Source organism: Vigna unguiculata, chromosome 9 (assembly GCF_037176805.1).
Source record: "Vigna unguiculata cultivar grain cowpea cultivar isolate G323 ecotype 2 chromosome 9, ASM3717680v1, whole genome shotgun sequence".
Taxonomy (NCBI): Eukaryota; Viridiplantae; Streptophyta; class Magnoliopsida; order Fabales; family Fabaceae; genus Vigna; species Vigna unguiculata.
The window spans coordinates 34966346-34986673 of NC_140800.1; the positions used below are offsets into that span (position 1 = coordinate 34966346).

The 20328-nt window shown below is 31.5% G+C and overlaps 3 protein-coding genes across 4 annotated transcripts; 1 reads left to right on the forward strand and 2 right to left on the reverse strand.

Moving 5' to 3' along the window:
* The first annotated feature begins 38 nt into the window (after window positions 1-38).
* On the forward strand, window positions 39-2997 carry LOC114163858 (uncharacterized). Its single transcript, XM_028048220.2, has 5 exons — window positions 39-336; window positions 464-522; window positions 781-945; window positions 1156-1257; window positions 2654-2997. The coding sequence occupies exons 1-5, from the start codon at window positions 222-224 to the stop codon at window positions 2786-2788; spliced, it is 576 nt and encodes a 191-aa protein (XP_027904021.1). The 5' UTR covers window positions 39-221; the 3' UTR covers window positions 2789-2997.
* Window positions 2998-3095: 98 nt separating this feature from the next.
* On the reverse strand, window positions 3096-10088 carry LOC114163857 (Galactosyltransferase family protein). Of its 2 annotated transcripts, XM_085666853.1 has the most exons (13): window positions 9984-10082; window positions 9775-9945; window positions 9634-9697; window positions 9208-9257; window positions 8866-9059; window positions 7798-7861; window positions 7638-7710; window positions 6862-6985; window positions 4779-4866; window positions 4633-4683; window positions 3939-4010; window positions 3751-3863; window positions 3096-3611 (listed from the first exon to the last, which is right to left on the reverse strand). In XM_085666853.1, the coding sequence occupies exons 2-13, from the start codon at window positions 9888-9890 to the stop codon at window positions 3589-3591; spliced, it is 1032 nt and encodes a 343-aa protein (XP_085522979.1). In that variant the 5' UTR covers window positions 9891-9945; window positions 9984-10082; the 3' UTR covers window positions 3096-3588. The 2 variants fall into 2 exon arrangements, with proteins under 2 accessions (XP_085522979.1, XP_027904020.1); XM_028048219.2 differs by having other exon boundaries at window positions 9775-10088.
* Window positions 10089-16286: 6198 nt separating this feature from the next.
* On the reverse strand, window positions 16287-17833 carry LOC114196214 (protein MKS1). The gene has a single exon (XM_028086779.2). The coding sequence runs from the start codon at window positions 17547-17549 to the stop codon at window positions 16752-16754; it is 798 nt and encodes a 265-aa protein (XP_027942580.1). The 5' UTR covers window positions 17550-17833; the 3' UTR covers window positions 16287-16751.
* Between the last annotated feature and the right edge of the window lie 2495 nt (window positions 17834-20328).

A 20328-nucleotide genomic window follows, 5' to 3' on the forward strand; every position in this document is an offset into this window, starting at 1 on the left:
GTATTGTTTATTGACTAACTGAACAAATTTAGGTATCAACAATTTTACATTTTAGAACTCGGTTCAGCTTTGATTAGTCAATTCCTTCAGCTGATATATAGTCAAAATTTCAAATAATTATCTGATTAAACATTTTGTTTGATCTGACAAAGAAAACAAAACTTACAAGGCAAAGTTAGAATCGGGCTCCAGTTCGAAGTGGCACGGCACACGCTTGTTCGATGGACTACGATTTCAGAAGCAGGTTGGGCCTACAAGCTCCGATGTACCGTCCGCCACCGCCACCGTCACCGATGCACCGTCGGACGCCGAATGAGCAGAATCACACTCCTTCATGTAACCCTCTCTCTCTGATTGAGGGTTTAAGTTTTCGTTTGTTTTCTGTTCTTTCTTGAAATTTGCAGGAATGAAAGAGATCACATCGCCGGTAAAGTTGACTTTTCGTATTGAATTGAATGTGCAGCAGGATTAGGATTTGGCGTTAGGGTTGCTATAAGGCCAGAATATAGGATCAGACCGCCGGTAAGATTTGCTTTGTTATTATTTTTGTGGATTGAGAGAATTTATAAATTACTCTACGTTTTAATGCTTGTGAGAATGATTTGTAATTTGAACGGATACAATTACTTTGTGAAGTACATTTTGGATGTTGGTGAAGCAGGACGAATTTTGAGGCTGTTCTTCCCATGCCAAGTCTGAAAATTCTAAAGCTTTGCATAATTGACTTGGTCCGTTTCGATGGTTGAATAAGATCTTTTGATTGTTTTGGCAATTTTGCAGCCTCATTTATCGTCTTATGCTGGAGATAGTCCAATGAGCAACTTCCAATTTGATTTTGAGTTAGAGAGAAAAGTTTTAGCCGAAGCAGCTAAGGATAACCCAGATTGGAGCAAATTTGGATCAGAAAATATCCCGACCAAAGTTTCTGATCCCTCAACAGCAAAGGTTTGTTCTTGATTTAGAGCAAGGAGTTACAGGTTATGCTGTTGTGACGGGTTTAATAAATTTCTTTCCTGTATTTATTATGCAGAGGTGATAGATTACTATTTCTTAATTTGTAATTAATTTGGAACACTGTTTTTCTGTGTGTGTATAAATCATTTACTGTTTCCAAGGTCCAATTCTCAAGTATAAAATGAAACTTTTTTTGTTTAGGATACTGCTGTGGATTCCATTGTGAGCAAATTTATTGCCATGGGGCTCAGCCAAGAAGCTGTTCCAATTGCTGTTGAAAATTATGGTGATAATCCAACCAAAGTAAGTTATGATCACTGACACTCATCATTGTCATGTTTCAGTTAATAACATTAGTGAAAAGTATGATTATGATTCTGAAATGACCATGTTGATTACATAATTGTTTGTAACCCAAATGGTTCTTCCCTTGATACTGAACTTTATCTCCAGATTATTTCTGTGAACTTACTTCCAATCATGGAGTTGATTGCTTTCGCAAGAATGATAAAGTGATCAGTTTAATAGAGATAGTTAGCTAAACAATGTGTACATCTTTGGATGTGTCGCTTGATTGATTGTCTTCTTCTTACCACGTCTCTCAGTCTTGGTAAGGAGAGTAGCATTGGTATTCTGTGAGTCTATTAGTTCCTTTTATTTACGAACCTCAATGGTCATTAAGGAGGGTTGCTTTGGTATCCTTACATGTTATGCTTTAAGCCGAAATGGAAGAATTTTTACCCTAAGTTTCTATTCAATTCAGTTTTCAGAACTAGACCGAACTAACTAGTTTGATCAGTTTAGCATAGGAACTGGTCTAGTGACGGGTCAGTTAAACCAAAAAAAACCAGCTAATTCCAAACTGGTAAAGAACTGTGCGGAACTGGTGTTGTAAATCAATTTGAACCGGTATTTCAAAATTTTAAAATTTTAAACCTTTTTTATCTTTTGAATTTAATCTGAAATATTGAGGTGAATAAAAACATATGTTTGCACATAGTTATGCATTATTGCCAATTGTTATTAATTTTTTATGTTATAGAACATACGATTTAGTTTTTTATATTAATATGCAATTTTCTATATCATGAATTTTATGATTATATACTATTTCATCACTTAAAATATTAAATAAATCTAAAAATATAAACTTTATTTCTACCAGTTTGATCGAGGTTCAACATAAATTGTGAACCAATGGCTTCTCTGGTTTAGTTGTAGATCTAGTTTCTAAAACATTGATTTAAAGTTGACTAGTTGTCTTCTTGTTTGCATTCTGTTAAAAGCTTTTCCAGCTTATTTTGGAGCCTGCGTCCAAATCGAATATAATTATTGGCCTTTCTTAGCATTAGAGAATTTGAAGAGCTTACCCCGCTTGGATCTTATTTCTAAGTGTTTTGCTTTGTCATTCTTCGGATGATGGCCAGGACTAAACCTGTCTTGAAGGGGTGCATCCGTAAATTACATCACGTGGGTTTTTTTATTTTTGGCACTGACCACATTGGATGCATATTTATGATTTTGGAAGTAATCCTTATTTGTATTTTCTGTTTGTTGAATACCATCTGATGGCTTGATGCTTTTCTTATTTAGACTATTGCTAAAATCCTTTTATTTGTGTTGCCAGCTGTCACAGTAGCACTCATAAGATCCGTAAGATTAATTCGTTTTTCTGACTTAATGTATTTCTCATTTGAAGGTTCAAGAATTTGTGAAAGGCTACACACTTCTACGTGAAATGGGGTTTTCATCAAATAGCGTTGCTGAAGCTCTGGTTATGAATGACAACCGTACCGACAGGGCACTAGCGCATTTCCTTAACGGTTCATCGTGAGACTGTTAATGACTGAGGAATATGTTAATTTCTTTGTACAATGATAAATAATTGTCAGATATAGGTTGAGACATGGGCAATCTGTTGGTGGTGGTGTCCTTAGTTTTACATACACATATGTTGGTGACTTTGTGGAATTGGTTTTGGTTTGAAAGGATTGGTAATTTTTAGAGATAACATCATAACAAATAGATCTGATTTCCTCCCCATGTTATGTTTTGCTTTGGATGTCAAACGATGAATTACATTATTCTATTGTGAATCTTCAGATTCTAATGATAAATAGTTAACTTATATGAATAAAACATAATCATGAATCAAAATTCACATTGCCTATTTCATGTACAAAAACAAAGTTCCCTTAACTGCAAATGAGATTATGAGCCACCATGTCATTCCTATAAATCCTTTCCAGTAAGTACATTTTTGGAAGTTATTTAACGAATAAGAGTCCTCTTTCCCAACGCCTACGAAAAGACTGAGAAACCAATTTATAGGGAGCAAGCTCTTGTATTAAAAAAAAAAAAAAAGGCGGCTGGAAGCTGAAGTTTTATTTGCTGTACGATGTTGCATGCCTCAGTTATAACTGCAAGTAAACCTTCTACCGTTCAACTTGCCAACTGTGCTCGTAAGTAAGATGAAACTGTTGTTCGATCATCAAACAACTTTTCCAAAGACATCTCTACGAATCCTCCTCTTCCAATAGAAATTAAACAAAAATATATTAGGAAGCAAACCTTGTAACATGACTCCCATGTATTACGTTTGTGGTCTTCTCACAAGAATGCACTGGAATGAATTCAAACACCGGCACAGATTGCTCCTGAAAAACATTATCATGTATACTTCAAAATTTGACGACGTCAACCATTATTACGGTAAGTAGATTTTCTATATAAATTTCTTGTATACTTTAAACTAGCACACATGCACATGAAATACACGTGGATAGAGAGGGAGACCTGTCGACCAAGATGAACAACAAAATTTTGCGTCATGAACATGCTTCACATCAAGTCCAATAAACCAGGATCCAGCGCTCACATCATCGTGGGCATATGTACGAAGAATAGATCTGTCAAGTCAACAGATTCAAGATCAATGCATAAACGGAAACAACACTGTATGTGCAGATAGGAGTATATCTGACCTGTTTATTGATATAAATTTGGCCAAAGCTCGTGATATAACATACATCTCTCCTGATGCATGGCGAAAGTATCTGTTGAGCAGGAGATTTGATCATCATTTAAAGAGGAGATAGATGACACGAAGAAAAATATTTATGATGGTTAGTGCACCTCAAGGCATTCGGTGTTTTGCACCATAACACTAAATAAAAACATGAAATATTCAACTCACATGGATTATTTTTTATTAGGAATTGTATGTGCAGGAAACAAAATTTTAGTCATTAAGTCAACTTATTTATGGAACATGAGTAAAACAGAAAAACTATCAATTAATAAACTGCCTCAAATATATTGTCTAGAAAAAAGTTAACAACAAATTTATCCTATCAGTCAATGAGTTTTATTTAAAATAAAACAACATAATCTAAAAAAATTTGTTGCTAATTAGTTCCAACAGTTATATAATCAACGATGTCCCATAATGGGCTTATCCCAAAAATATTGTTTTAAAAAATGTATTGCAGTTTTACATACTGGATCAACAAACTCAGTTGCAGAATATCGTGAAAAAAAAAAACTGTTTCACCAAAGATACACTTTCAGTTATGAAAAGCTGGGTGCATAACTGGTGACTAATTTATTATACAAGTTTGACATGCAGTAAAATTAATGCACTTTTTCTGTCATGAAATAGCAGGTTGCTTGACTTACGATTTTTTGTCACCAAATTTCCACCATTCTGGTTCATACCATTTATGGTTCCTGTCATATTACAAGATACCAGCATGAGAATCACAACATATATTCTCTCTAGAGCGCATAAAATAAAGCATTTTAAGCAACTTAAAGGGGCTCACAGCTCAGAGAAAACTTCGCCTGATTTCATGCACCCCAAGTAAACACGTGGTTTGTCCAAGTGAGCAGCAAGTGTAGCTCCCAAGGCATCTGTGCAAGGAAATACCAAGTGGTAAGACACATGTACATCTAAAAAGGTTAACAAGTTCTCTGGAATTTTATTAGATAGGGTGTGGGGGAGGAGGGCGAGCACACAATAAAATGTTATCATACAATCATTAAAAGAACAATTTATATAATTCTTTTCTTCTTTGTTTTCTTTAATATATTTCCTCTATTCTTGCTGGTGCTTTATATATGTAGAACTTGGTAATGAGTTGTAGCCTAATAATACAATCTTGGATAATAGATGTCTAATAAAGATGAAACTTGAAAATTACTCCACAAGAACATCAGTTGCTATCAAGAGGAATACTTTTTTCTTCCGATATTTCTCTAATAGGTTGAAGTTTTCATCGGAAGCATGCAACCATCTACGATGAGAATGTTTGAATTAAGCTATTATATATTATTTAACATGAACTTTTAATGTTTTAAAATTCATCAAGTACGAAGTTCTTGGTATCACAAGGCATGAAGTTCTTGACATATATAAAAGAAGGAATATAGATTTGAATTTGCAGGTTAAGAAAAATAGAAAAGGATAGATCACTACTACATTGGACAAGTATTAACCTTCTGCCGAAAGATTGATAATTTTTCCAAAACTGTTTTTAAGATGAACTTATAAAGATGACAGAAAAGTACACTATAATATCAAATTTTCTTAACATACAGCTGCATATGTAATGCAATCTGCAATTTCAAGTAAGGACGAAAATCTCAAGGCTAAAGCAGTGATTCTATGATATAATTTTACGCAGAAGCTATTATTTTTCACTTCCAAGCAAAACAGTAATAAAGCCTTTCAAAATGGAAAAAATAAACCTCATATTTGTTATAAGTTTTTAAACACATTTATTTAATTAAAAATGTTGAAGATCTCACATCAACAAGAGACAAGGTCAATTTATAATTTATATGTTAGGAACAATCCTCACCTTACTGATTTGGTAAGAATGAGTTTGGCGTAAACTCGCTTCCTAATAAAAACTTTTTCTTTTCTTTTAATAAAAAGTGTAAACAAACGAGTCCTTAGTATGGTTTTAGACCAAGTCTATGGCTGAGTATTAGCTACTGTCACTACTTAGATTAAACATGACCCTTAGTATGCTTATAGACCAAGCGTATGCCTGATTATTAGCTACTGTCACTACTTATAGTGAACGTCTCCTTACGAGGCTAGTGGGCACTGCAAGTCCATCTCTTGAACAGTCAACAAAAAATTCAATACTTAAATTATTTGCTGAAACAAAAAAGAGGTTTCTCAAAATCAAAGGTATAGCTTCTCCATTTTTCCATTTTTTTTTTTGCAACAAATAGGAACGAGAAATTATAAATCAGATCAAACCTAAGTGACTAGAAAAATAAAAGAGGGGCATACCAAGATTGAACAACAATAGTCCGAGAAGCCACAAGTCCAATTAAAGATTCAGAGAAATCAAGCCATGAGGAAAGTTGAGAGAAGAGACACAGACATGCCATGGAATGGTCACAGAAAGGAGGGAGATGGAGATGAGGATAATGGTTATTTTGTAATTACACAAAAATCAAGGATAATATTAAGAAGCTATAAATGGAGCTTTAAGATTTTTAGTGCCTTTTTCCTTTTTTCGAAAACCCCATCCAACCACTCCTTGAGTTCATGAAAAGCACCGTTTTAATGATAAAATAGCATTTCCACTTACAGGAAATGTCCAACCATATGATGACTCCCACAAACTTGAGGTCATAAGATCATACTCCTATCTGTAACAACGAAGCTCCCTAATGCACGGAAGGATTTAATTGAGGAGTTCAATTAAGAGATAAAAGGAACCCATATACTTTATTGTCGAACTAGAGATATGACCAACTATAGTATATAAATAAGTACAAAACTCATTTTGTAACATTGAATTGTGTCCAAATTTACTTTCTAAGAGAAGTATTAAGTAAATTACATGATTAACAATAATCACTTCATTCAATCAAAGGAAAACTTACCAATATTTACATAAACATCATCATTGACTTTAGCATAAAACTCAGCATCCCATTTGTCTGCAGCATGAGCAAAGAACAATTTAGCCTTCTTTGGGAGTGCATCATTTGTTTCCACGTGATTATCCTGTCAGCATAAGTTTTAAAGGTGAGCTAACTACCTTATCCCCACTCAAAAAAAGTCTCAACATGCGTTACAAGCACCAAGTTAAGCAACAGCAGATGTATTACTTTTTAATCCCACATCTGCTTACTTATCTAAACTACAGTCTGAAAAAAAATTATTGTGGCATCATATAATGATGTCAACGCAAGATTGATGCCAACTCAAATATAGTTTCATTTAGAAGAAAAAAAAAGAGAGATTTTAACCATTGGAAACAGCACAATCAAATAACAAAATGCACAGTCAAATAACTAAGCCAAAAAGACAAGTTATTAAACAGGTTTTTCCTGACTGGCACCAGTTATGCCGGGTCCGGTACAACTGGTGACCAATTCTTTGCATCAGAATTCTGTGGTGAAATTTTCACAGTTCTAACTTTTAGCAATCAGGTAGATTCAATTTTGGCATGTGGAGGACGTTATATGTAATCTAAAAATTATACTCAGGAGCCTGGAGAATCTATTTCCAAATTCAGAATGAGACAACTAGCAATGATTTTTGCAGAAAAGCAAATGCCAAATAATAAACCTAGCCTGTCAATTTGCAATTCTAAGAAAATAAAAAGTTTAGAAGCACATGAAGAGATAAAAATCCGGAATTTAATTGAACATACAAGAATTATGAAGTCATTAGTCAGCCTATTCTCACGATCAATGTCTTTATCCAGATTGTCTCCACGATTTTCACTGCAAAAGTATATGTAAGATATAAGCGATGTTCCAATTTCTCCCACACACCCCAACCCATACAAGTCTAAAAGAAAGAATTTGAACCTTCTACCAATAACAAATCGCACAATGATGCCCTTTCCATCTTCAATTTTCTTCAAAGATGGACCTACATAGATAGTGCTTTAAGAAAATCACATCTAAATGATAATCTTAGTACAGGAAGCTGTAAACAAACTATCCAAGAAAGATACATTTGAAAACAAATTTTCATGATTTCTGAAAATAACTCCATTCAAAATCAATACATGAGGTATAATATAATAAAAAACAGAGTTTCCATTATAGAGTTTTCTTATGATTCATGATCAATAACAGATATTAAAGGAATTAAAATACATCAATAAGAGGATACCGAGTCTTCTTTCAAGTGTGGAAATGAAGAGAGGAGCAAAGGGAAATGGATTTTTTAACAAACAGATATTATATTGAAAATCCTTATCAACATGCAGCAACAGTGAATTAAAACCACAATTTTATGTTTTGACATACTTTTCAGAATCTTAAGATTCACTATTTGAATCTTATGACTCAATGCATTTTGACTTGTAACCATTCATATTCCAAGATGAATCTTAAATGACTTTATATCTTAAGACACATGATTGAATCTATGAAACTCGTAGAACTTAAAGAACACTAGTGAGCACATCCTATTTGATTATTTCACCTTTTTTTGTACTCACCATTCAATGCATATACACTATCTAGCTGTTTAACTGTTTCATTTCCATTCTCCTAAAATAAAGTCTTCACAAACTTACATTTAACTGATAATTTTGTTGTATATGACTTCTTATGTTATTTTATCTATTTCTAATTTGATAGTTTATAATGAAAACTATAAATTATCTATATGATATATTCTAAGTACTGTTTTCTTTATAATTGAATCTTAGGATTCAATACAAAATTACAATTCAGGATTGAAGATATAGCTTCGCAATACATGACATTAATCAAAATTACGATAACCATAGAGTTCAGGCTTCACATAAATTCTTTACATCACGTTTCATATTTACTGCTCTTCTATTCATTTTGAATCGAAAACAGACGAATATATACTCAAGACATGTGGGTGTGAGGAAGAGATGGCAAAGAAATAAATACCACTTCCCATCCACGCCTTGCGGATTGCATCTCTATTCTTTTGGCGGCCAAACTTTGTCAGTATACCTATCACAACCAACGGCCTTCTCCTGGAAAAAGTTCCATTTGTCTCTATCAAGGGTTTCGAAACAAAACCCTCTTGTCTAGCCGCAGAAAGTTCCGTCTCAAGGGCATCAAGCTTCTTATGTTGTTCTCTACAACCACATAATTCAACGGTACCAGTCACAAAAATAAATTAGCAAACCTTCAAAGTCTAAAGGACATCATGAATAAAATCCAATAGCAATCTATAAAAAAGCATGGTAATTTTTTAAGCAACGCGTTCAAGTAAATTTAACTCACCTGCAGGCTATGATCTTCAATGTATCATCCACAGATATAGCAGATTGTCCCTAGAATGAAAACCTCGCGGTTAATTTAGCCAGAACAAGTAGAAACAGTGTCCATCTCCTAATGCATCGAATTTTATAATACAATATTATCACACAGTTGATCTACGACACATACTGAATCCTAATTCCTTAATAATAACTAATAATACAGACGCCATCAACCAGTTCTCGAATTCAGAAAATTGACAGTGTCAGATCAAATTGAAACGCATTAATTGAATCCGCAATCGCAAAAATTAAAATCCAGTGCAATAGGTCGCGATTCGTCCAGGAATCGCGATAACGACGTAATTGAAATTGCAGGGAAAGAATTTAGAGGATTACAGATCAATGAAAAATAGAGTGTGTGAGGAGTGAGTAGCAGTAACTAACCGACCTGACCAGTGATCCTGTCGAGCTCTTTGATGAGGTAAACGCGATTCTCTGCATCCTGCCAAAGCCTGAAAAGGAAAATTGAGCAAAATGAAATTAAGCGCAACGACAACGGAAGAAGGAAGAGGAAGAGAAAGAGAAGAACCTTCCAGCGACGTAGATAGAAGCGAAAGTGGCGAACATGGAGATGAGGAGTGCGGGAATGCGGGATCGATTGTTACCCATACTTGAGAGTCTGTGACTCGATCCCCTGCTCTGCATTTTGAATTCAATTCAATGCAAACCTATGCACGACAATGGTGTTATATATGTAGACGCAGAGAGAATTGGATTATAATTCAGAACTCGATAGATGCAGAGAAAAGGATGAGAAGACAATTTGGTGTTGTGGTGTGGTGTGGTGGGTTCTTGTTGCTGGTCAAGTAAGTCACCACTGATTCACTCCTTTTCCTTCTGCCTTGTTATTCTTGCCAGAAGCGGATTTATTTGAGTGAAAAGAAAAATGTTAATCAAATCAATATTTTATTCAACTACTATAACTAATTATAAATAATTTACCATAAATGTTTTTTAAATAATATTTTCTTATTAAAGTTAATAGTTTTAATTATAACCTCTTAGATGAAGTTATTATCAAAAATAAGTTACATTGAATACAGTAGTTGATAGAATAATTTATTGAGCTATACTATAAAGTGTACTTCTAATGAAATTTGTTGCTAATGGAATACGTCAATATTCAATAAAAATAATGTTATTAATTATGTTTTAGAATCTCATTTTTTCTATTATCTATAATAATATTTAAATTGGATATATTATTTTTGTATTTTTTTTTAACGAGGATTTTATCTTTCATAAAACAAATAGGAGTTTTTGTCTTGCTGTTTTAGTATTATATCATGATTTGAATATTTATTCTAACCTTAAGAAAGAGTTTCCTTAATTTATTATTGTTTAGATTGGATATTGTCTTCTTTTATTTGGATTGAGTTGATGGATTGGATAAGGACCCTGTCAAAAAAATTCACCCATTACCTTCATTTATTCGTCAAATATTTATTTAAAAAATATTTATAAATATTTTAAAATTGGCAAATACACGTGAATATTTACAAATATTTAAAAAATACTTTATAAATTAAAAAAATTAAAAAAAAATTATAAATTAAATTTTAATTTTAATTTTAATTTTAATTTTTTATTAATAACATATATACAAATAGTATAATACTTCCGCATTCAACCAATTTATAAATAAATATTAAAATATACATTACCGTATGTAATAAATACTCACATATATCAATTATTCGTTACGAAACATACCCACAGTTAGAAATGTTTTTCAATCCCTAGGATTAGTTTGATTTGTATGGTTTTGGATCGAGTTAGTTGTTTTTTTTAATATATTATTATTTTGTGTGAATTTTACATGAAATCCATTTGAAAAGAAATGAAAACTTCTAAAGCTGAAATTAAATTCGTATGACATTAAACTGATATTGAAAATGTGATAAAAGACATTAAAATTTTAACAAGTTTGTTGCTTCTCTAAAAAAAACTTCCAGAACAAATACAACTTTTCTTATTCCTTAATTAATTTAAAGAAAAATTTCAAAATAGTAATTTAAAAACATTAAAAGAATGTGAATTTCTATTTTATAAACGAAAATTTTGTTCTTACACTAAACAAGGGGCAGTTAAGGTTTGTGTAAATGAAGAAAAGTCCATAAGTTCGAATAGAAGGAAAAACATCAGCCTATTTGGTAATAAAGAAAAAGTAAAAAAGAAAAAGAGAGGACTAAACCAAAACAAAAAAATATGAGAATTTTTATTTTCTTGCCCAATTAGGTGAAAATTCAATACTAACAACATCTCAAACATTTTATGTGATGGTTTTACTTCTTATCGATTAAAAATCAGTAGAACTTATTTCATAAAAAACTAACAAATATGTACTGTGATAATTTATTGATGAATTTTCGTTTTTATTAACGGATTTTTGTGTTCATTTGAGTTATAATTAAATTGTTTAAAAATTACTTACATGAAACAGTTTACTAAAAGAAATTATAATAATAAAATTGATAAACCATTACTTTTTTATTAATTATAAACAGAGTACTTGAATATTCTAACTCCAGCGTCACAATTGCATCACAATTACACACAATTACAAATTACTAACCCAGCAGGCCTTATATGTATAGGTAGTGAGTGGTATTGCAAAATCAGCTATGAAATTGGGCTCAAATTATTTATTCTAATTAAAACTATACATTAAATCACATACCATAGATAGACACAATTTGTCAATAATAAAAAAAAAATATCAATAATTTATGCTCATCAATGAACCATCAACAAACATAAATTCTTGATAAAGTAATTGTTAATAATACACGAATAAATCTTCTTCTTCCTCATTTTCTTTCTTTTCTTTTTTCTTTATTAGTTCATCTTTTTCCTTTTAATTTTTATTATGCCGCCACCTTTAGATTATTTTTATGATTTGGGTCTCATCTTTCTCTTATTTGTCATAAGATCTTTCATCTTTCTCTTATTCGTCATCAAGTCTTTTATCTTTTTCTTTATTCACCATATTCTCTAATTCTGATAATCATTGTCATTTTCATAGGTGTCTTCCACGTGCAGGTTAACAACATTACCCCGTGTCACCGTGTCATTCATACCTTCATTTTCTTCTTCTCTTTTTCTTTTAACTCATCTCCTCTAAAAAAAGATAGGCTTAAATACCTTTTTGATCCTCATTTTCGTAGTGTTTGTTGTGGATGGTCCTCATTTTGACAAAATGTTTAAAATGGTTCTCATTTGTACCGAATGTTTAAAATCATCCTCATTTTTACAATTTGTGATTTATTTGGTCATTTTCTGTAATGCCATTTAAATTATTAACGGAGTATTGTTCAATTTATTTTCAATTTATTATTACACATGTACCAGTACACGTAACACACTCTTCTTCTCTTTTTCTTTTAACTCATCTTGTTTAAAAAAAGATAGGCTTAAATATCTTTTTGGTCCTCATTTTCGTAGTGTTTGTTGCGGATGGTCCTCATTTTGACAAAATGTTTAAAATGGTCCTCATTTTTACCGAATGTTTAAAATCATCCTCATTTTTACAATTTGTGATTTATTTGGTCATTTTCTGTAATGCCGTTTAAATTATTAACGGAACATTATGAGGACCATCCGCAACAAATACTACGAAAATCAAGACAAAAAGGTATTTAAGCCAAAAAGATAAAAACTACATCAAATTAGATTGGAAAATTTGCAATCTAAAGTATTGACGAAATGAAACCGTCATTAAATATAATGACAAGGTAATAAAAAAATATTCATCGATAATAAAAGTCGTAACTTATGGATGAACAATTATAATAACCTTTAGTATCAATAATAATTATAATAAGTTATCAACAAAAATATTTATTAAAAAATTCAAATATGAAATCTATCGATAAATTTAAGTTTCCAATTGAAGTTATAATCACTAATTCGAACAATATTTTTATATAGACTCCACAGTTTCATTAAGTGCAGCTGTCCCTTATCATATTTTGTTATCCATTATACATGTTTTGTAACCCTATATCATCATATTTATCCCATGTGGATTTTAGACATATGATTGGATAAAAAACAAAACTATTTTTAACTCTGTCTGTTACCTAGACTCAAACCTTATGTTGGGTTGGGTTATGAAGATTTCCTCAATTTTCGTACTTTCCTTTTTGAAGATAATTCTTTTTTTCATACAATATCCATCCACATGCAACACATTATTTCTTTCCTATTCAAAGTGTCTAAATTTATTAAGATACTATAAATAGATAAATGTGAGATCAACACACAGTAACTTAACCAATCATATATCGTTATATCCATTTTTAAATACCATTATCTTTTCAACAACCTTGTAGTAACTAACTTTTTATTTAGATGATCTATACATGATTGCACATGCTAAATTAGAGTTTATCACGTAAAGTAAATAAAAAAAATATAGTTTAATTTATGAATCCACATAGTATCAACTAATAATTAATTAAAAAATATCCCATAATAATAATATAATTTAAATAAATATTATAAAGATCAATAGTTTACTATATAATAATTTATATTTGAACTAAAGTGTCTTACACTCTAACTATGTTTAAATTATATATATATATATATATATATATATATATATATATATATATATATATATATATGTATGTATGTATGTAACTAGTCACACACTGATCCAGCCAGTTTCTAACCGATGCCAACCAAAATCCTACATCTGTATTCCATTATTTTCTCTTTCTCAAGCACTAGTTATTATTATAATGCATATTTCATCTTTGATGACTAGGGTTTATTTACGTACTGATAATATAACATGTTTTTTTATCTCTAACTGCTCCCATATCTTGCTGTCAAATAATTATAAAATACACAGATATCAACAAATTTTGGTTGAGTTTTGTGTTAAACTTTTGACTTTGCGGTTCCAAATGTTGATAGTGCATGAATATGCGTCTAGTATGGAAGAAGGAACGTATGTTTTTTTTCCTGCTTGAAAATGTTCCTCTATTTGTATTTCTAGAAGTCGAGTACTAAAGATAACTCCATTTTTTCCGTTGTAAACTCTGATTGTAGAAACCAGTCCAATGTGTGTGTGAAAGTGAAACTACTCTTTGAAAATTAACTACTCTAGAAGAAAGGTTGTTGTTGTTGAGGATATTTCAACACCACATGTCGAGAGAGTTATAGCCAGAATTAGAACAGTTCAACTTCAATGGCTGAAAACTCTTCTGCATATGCATGTTAAATGATTAGTAATTAAAGTTTCCATTTTAATGTCTATATATAAGTCTACATGATTGATTAAAGGGATCGTGTATGAATCCTAAGGGATGTGTAACAACTCTGTGTAACAGTTTAAGGGGCTCCTGCACTGCATGAAATGCATGAGGATTAATAGCAACGTTCTTGTTTTCTTATCTAAGATATTCATTTTTTCTTTTTCATTTTCATATTCAGTACCTTATTTATTTGTTAATTGATCATTTGTATGTTGTTTAAATGAGACGAAAGAGAATTATGCACTTCGTTTGGTTCTGTTCGTGAGAATGAAAATTAAGTAGGAGAATTACTCGTTTTATTTTATTTTATTTTTTTCAAGAGAAGGAGGAAGTTTCGTAATAAGTTCGCAAGTAGAAGTATGAAAAATATGTATTACCTAATATATATTTTAAAAATCAATGTAAAGTGAGATGAAAAGTAAGCTGTTAGGGCAACTGGACTAAAATTATATAAATTACTTTCTTCCTGTTCAGACTTTAAGTCCGAAGAGACAAAGTTATAAGATACTGGGGCTTCTTATTAAGATGGTAAATTTATGCTAATCTACCATTTCTATTATGAAAAGTCGTTATATTAGAGATAATAATTAGAAATAGAATTTGATTTTATTCTCTTTTAAACCTTCAGAAACCAAGTTTTAAACGCTTCCGATCATATGGCCAATTAAATCATGTTTTTTATTATATGAAATAAAAGAAATTCAATACCATTTATTGATGACTTGAATCTTATGAATACTATTTTTAAGGGATGTTTTTAAATTTGAAAAATCTATTATTTGGAATTTATTATAGATTGGTCATTTAATTATTTTTAGTAGACTTATATGTAAGACGTAACCTCTATCATTCGGATTACTTTGTCGTTGTCTTTTTATCTAGCAATAACATCTCTTTAATTAAAATATAGACAAGTAATAGTTTATTTCAACGGTATTAATTCCACATTGATAAAACTTATCAATTATTTAAATGTTTGGGATTTGAGATTAATGATTCAAGGAACCACATAAGATTTCTTTATAAACACATATACCACTGAAAGAATATTTCATATATAGTAATTATTAACTGTTTAATTATAAAGTTTGCTCCCACTGTATAATACAACCTTTATTTTATAAGCAGGTCAAATGTTAATATAAACATTGTTTTTTTCTGACTAAAAATAAACATATATAAGGAATCCTACTATAAAATCTTGATGCCCAATAATGGAAGTTTTATCATAGACCTTCATCACTATTATATATATAATACATAGACCTATGAGATAAATATACTATTAGTTCCATTTCTATTAAACAACGTTTTGACCTAGATGGACAAATTCAATAATGACCACTTTCATATTTATCTTGTTTTAAAGAATATTTTTTTGCTTTTCCGAGATTTTAATTTTGGTTTACTTTGTGTTGAGTATTTCGAATTATTTAAGCATATATAGTCTTGGATCTCCTAATGGAATTTACGGGTATACTTTTATTTTTCTTTTAAAAGAAGACATTGTTCTAGCATTTGATTATACACCTAAAGAGATTAATTTTCCTACCTATATCAAATGAGAATCAGTAGAAAAATTAAAAAAAGTAACAGACATGTATTTTTGTTGTTAGAGTATAGTTTTAGTTTTTAGGAGTTAACACAGTAACACCTCTCCACACACTACTCTTTCAAACCCAATTAATATTGCAGAACACGTATTAATGACGCACCTAATTACGCCGGCCATTAATATTAACTACTGCATCAGAATACTGAATTTAAATATAAGTTTAAAAAAAAAGAAAAAGTATGGTAGATTGTCATCACCTCCATAGAAATACAGTAGATGCTTTCAAAGTTTCAATGATCAAAGGTTGCCAGAGTAGCATCCATGTGATTCTGATCATACAAAGAATAATGGGATTGAATATATTTAGTGCCGACATACATCAGCAAACTAAACTAAACGCAATGTACAGTACATGCCAAAGAATGATGTCAACGGCGTAGGTCATAAGAAATTGGAGCAGAAACTGCTCAAAAGAAAAAGGAAAAAGAAATCCAACAAAGAAGTTTCCAAATTGTTGCAGCTATGTAGTGACCGAGAGAGCAACAAAATTCAACTTTGCCCCCTCTTTTCGAACTACACAATAACTCCACAAACCAATCCCTATCGATCTCGGTTTGGATTTGATCCGGTCTTCTGTATGAACGAAATCGAACACTAAATTCAACAATAAGAAGAAGTTCCTAACTAATCTAAGAAATAGTTGAACAGGTCTATGGAAGGTGTATGAGGTGAAACAAAGCTGAAGTTTGAAGAAGGGCTTGGCAAGACGAACGCAGCAGCTCCCTCCGTAAAATTTCTTCCACTTTGAAACACGGGACTCAAATCGTGAAGGAAGCTAACCATGGATGGATCCGAAGACGGAGGAGAGAAAAAATTTGAAGGAATGGGAGAGAGTGAAGCCGGCCCCGGAGACAAAATCCCTTGAAACATGTTTTGTTGCGATCTCTCCACTACCCCATCACCCATAATCTCTATCCCTTCCACAGCGTTTATGATATTCATATCCCCGTGACCCATCACCGATTTCTTCCCCATAGGCGACAAGGCCTTCTCCACGGTGGCGTAACGCGCCGCCGGTGACACCATTCCGCCGCCGCTGTTAAAAGGGTCGTTGTTAATGATGCCGGGAAGCGGGTCGGAGTTGGAGTTGGAGTTGGAGGAGGAAGAAGTGGAGCCGGTGAGGCGTTGAACGAGGTTCATGAAGTCACTTGGTGTGGTGTGGATAACCTTGGGGGAAACCGTGTAGATTATTATGGGTTGGCGCGGTGGTGGTTGGGGGTGTGAAGGTTGTGGTGGCAAGGGTGGTTTCTTGATTTTATGAGAGTCTTTGTTTATTCTGAGCGGTGTGGGGCGTGGACCTTGGAGTTGCAGTTCTCTCCTGGGCGATCTTTCCGTGGGAATGTGTGAGAATTGATCCATGTTGTTGTGAGAGGAGGGGAAAGGTGTGAGTGGTGAGAATGTTGTTGAGGAGTGGTGAAGCATAGTTGTGTTGTGATTTTAATCTGGGGATGGAATATAAGGGCACATATAAAGAGATCTGGTCAATGGTGAAGAGGGATTATTTTAATGAGAGATTACAGGTTATTGGTAAAGTTTGGCTTGTTGTGAGGTAATTTTTAAGGGTTTTTTCAGAGCTACGGCCGGTTTCGTGAGATTGTGGTTGTCTGAACGCGTCTGGGGAGAGTTGGAAAAGGTCTCTTCTTCCTTTGGCATGTCATTGTAGGATGTGATGACGTGGTTGGAGAGGTGTGTGTGAGAGAGTTCGAACGCAAGTGGATCAGTGTTGACAACTTGACACTGGCCCATGTAACGCTCTGTGTGGTTTCTATTTCCTATCATTCAATGACAATTTAAGACTTTTGAGTGCAACATGGCTATGCAGTGAATCTAAGGGAGAACCCGTCCTTCACCTATATTTCTTTCTTCTTTCGGTTACATTTAGTCATCTATGTGTAATTCGTTTCTTTTTTTATGGTTAATTTAGGTTACCAATGCTTCCTTTCCGCAACCAAGTTATATTGATGCATTTCAAATTTCTAATTGTCACCGTGTTTTTCTTTTTTAGGAATTGGTTGGTAGTGTAGGAGAAGGTTACGAGGTTTGATTTGTGGATGACCCTGGTGTGATGACCAGTTGAATGATATGTAGGTAGAAGAAGGGCGTGAGTCTCATGGTGGGATCCACTTTAATACCCTTTTACTTGTTCAGTCTATCGATTTCATATTGCAACTTCTATTTGCAGTAATGTTAATAATAGTAGACAGTAGCAATGAAAGAAATAACAGTTTATTAAGTTCAGGTATATATAAGGTTTATTATTTTGCTAAAAAATAAATAACCTGTTCCACAATATGCCTTTTAATACAAGGATGATGATAATTTTTTAATTAAATTTTAACAACTTTTTTTACGAATTTAAACTGATATCTTTTAAGTAGTTTTGAAATATAAATAATTGAAAATATAAAAAAATAAAAAATCAATTAAAAGATATTATCTTGAATGGCAAAATAAAATTATCAAAATTTAATTATTAAAAAAATCATTTTCCTTTAACACAAAGGCACTTGTGTCACCTCTGATATTTACCAATTTTATTATAAGATCAGGAAATGAAAAGGTTTTAAAAAACTATTAAAATGAACACTTGCGTGCATGCATAGTAAATTTTTGAGATGGACGTTGTTTGGACAAAATAGGTCTGGATACAGTCTATTCAGATTTTAGATTGTATTTCGGTCAGCACGGCATTTTATTTTAGCCAAGACATGTGATTGTGATTTCTCTCGTGTAATTGTTAAAAACTTAATTCATCCACCCCTATAGGTTTATATTCCTTTAAATTGATGTTTGGCCGTGTTTTAAATATTTTAAAAAAATAATAATCTATGTATTAGTGTACTTTGGTTATTAACTATTAATAGTAACTTAATGTTATTCATCAATGGAGTAAGAAATTTTAACCTTTGTTTGTGTGTGAAGATGAATTGTAAAGTGAATAGAAAGTGAAGTGTTTGATATAATGGAAAGATAATGAATTTTACAAAGTTAATAGTTATGTATGATTGATTTTATTTATTATAAATGTTGATAGGTTGCTTTTATATATATATATATATATATATATATATATATATATATATATATATATATATATATATATATATATTAAATTATAAATATTTTTGTCAGAAATATTAGTTGGAAAAACGAAAATATATAAATTACTTTATAAATAATAATCATTAATATTTTTTTATAATTGATAATAATATTAAAAAGTAAAAGAAAACAAGAAAGTAAAATTATTTAAAAAAAATGAAATATTAGATAGAGGAAAAAAAGGGGTAATTGATAACGATAATGTCAAGTTAAGTAAAAAAGTCAAGTTGAATCATAACCTTTGAACATGAAGAATTTTAAAGAAAGACGATATAAATACGTTAAAATTATTGTTGTACAATAATTGAAAGTTTTGTAATACTATATAAAAAAAAATACTTTATCGACATAATTTTATTGAGAAAAAAATTTGTTGTAAAACATAATTTATTAATAAATTTTATCGATGAATTTTATAATTTTAATTATTTATGGGTATAGATAAAAGAATATTAATTAAACTCAACCATTCTTATAATAAAGAAAAAAAAATACAAGATAAAAATAAATGAGAAAATGAGTAAAAATAGCATGAGGCATGCATAATGGTGTCTTTAGAGAAAAAATGTCTCTCATTATTCTCGCTGTTGCACAAGATAAAATAAAGTTACATGTGTTTCTCTCTCAAGATACAAATTTGAGATTTTGAAATAAAAATTTAAAAGGACATATATGGTCAGTATCTAAAATTCGAGAAGAAAAAGAAAAAACAAAACATGTGGGTTTGGTAGTACATTGATAAACAACACTTGTGGGAGAAAAATAATTTTGAGATTGTTAGGTCAAGGCGAGAAGAACTTTATATTGCTCTTTAAAGAAACCAAACTGAGCTTCAGCTTTGTCATCATTCTTGGCACAAAGATCGGCAGGAGATGAGTCAATATCAACCATACTAGTAGAGGGATTGGAGGGAGGAGAATCGACTTTGGCGTTTTGGCAAGGTCATGCTTAATCCAACAGTTATCAGAAGCATGATTGGTTCAATGACTATGGTCATAATATTTGGGACTAGACTAAGGAAAGTGTCCCTATCCATGATTGTCAGATAAAACACCACGAAAATGTTTACCATGTCTTCGTGAAAAGCAAGATTAGCAAT

Coding starts and splice junctions, on each gene's coding strand:
- LOC114163858 (XM_028048220.2), top strand. CDS start 222: ATGGACTACGATTTCAGAAGCAGGTTGGGCCTACAAGCTCCGATGTAC. Junction 337..463: donor GCAGAATCACACTCCTTCAT/GTAACCCTCTCT, acceptor TTGAATGTGCAG/CAGGATTAGGATTTGGCGTT. Junction 946..1,155: donor CTGATCCCTCAACAGCAAAG/GTTTGTTCTTGA, acceptor TTTTTTGTTTAG/GATACTGCTGTGGATTCCAT.
- LOC114163857 (XM_028048219.2), bottom strand. CDS start 9,890: ATGCAGAGCAGGGGATCGAGTCACAGACTCTCAAGTATGGGTAACAAT. Junction 7,711..7,797: donor CGATTTGTTATTGGTAGAAG/GTTCAAATTCTT, acceptor ATACTTTTGCAG/TGAAAATCGTGGAGACAATC. Junction 4,011..4,632: donor AAATTTGGTGACAAAAAATC/GTAAGTCAAGCA, acceptor CCTGCTCAACAG/ATACTTTCGCCATGCATCAG.
- LOC114196214 (XM_028086779.2), bottom strand. CDS start 17,549: ATGCTTCACCACTCCTCAACAACATTCTCACCACTCACACCTTTCCCC.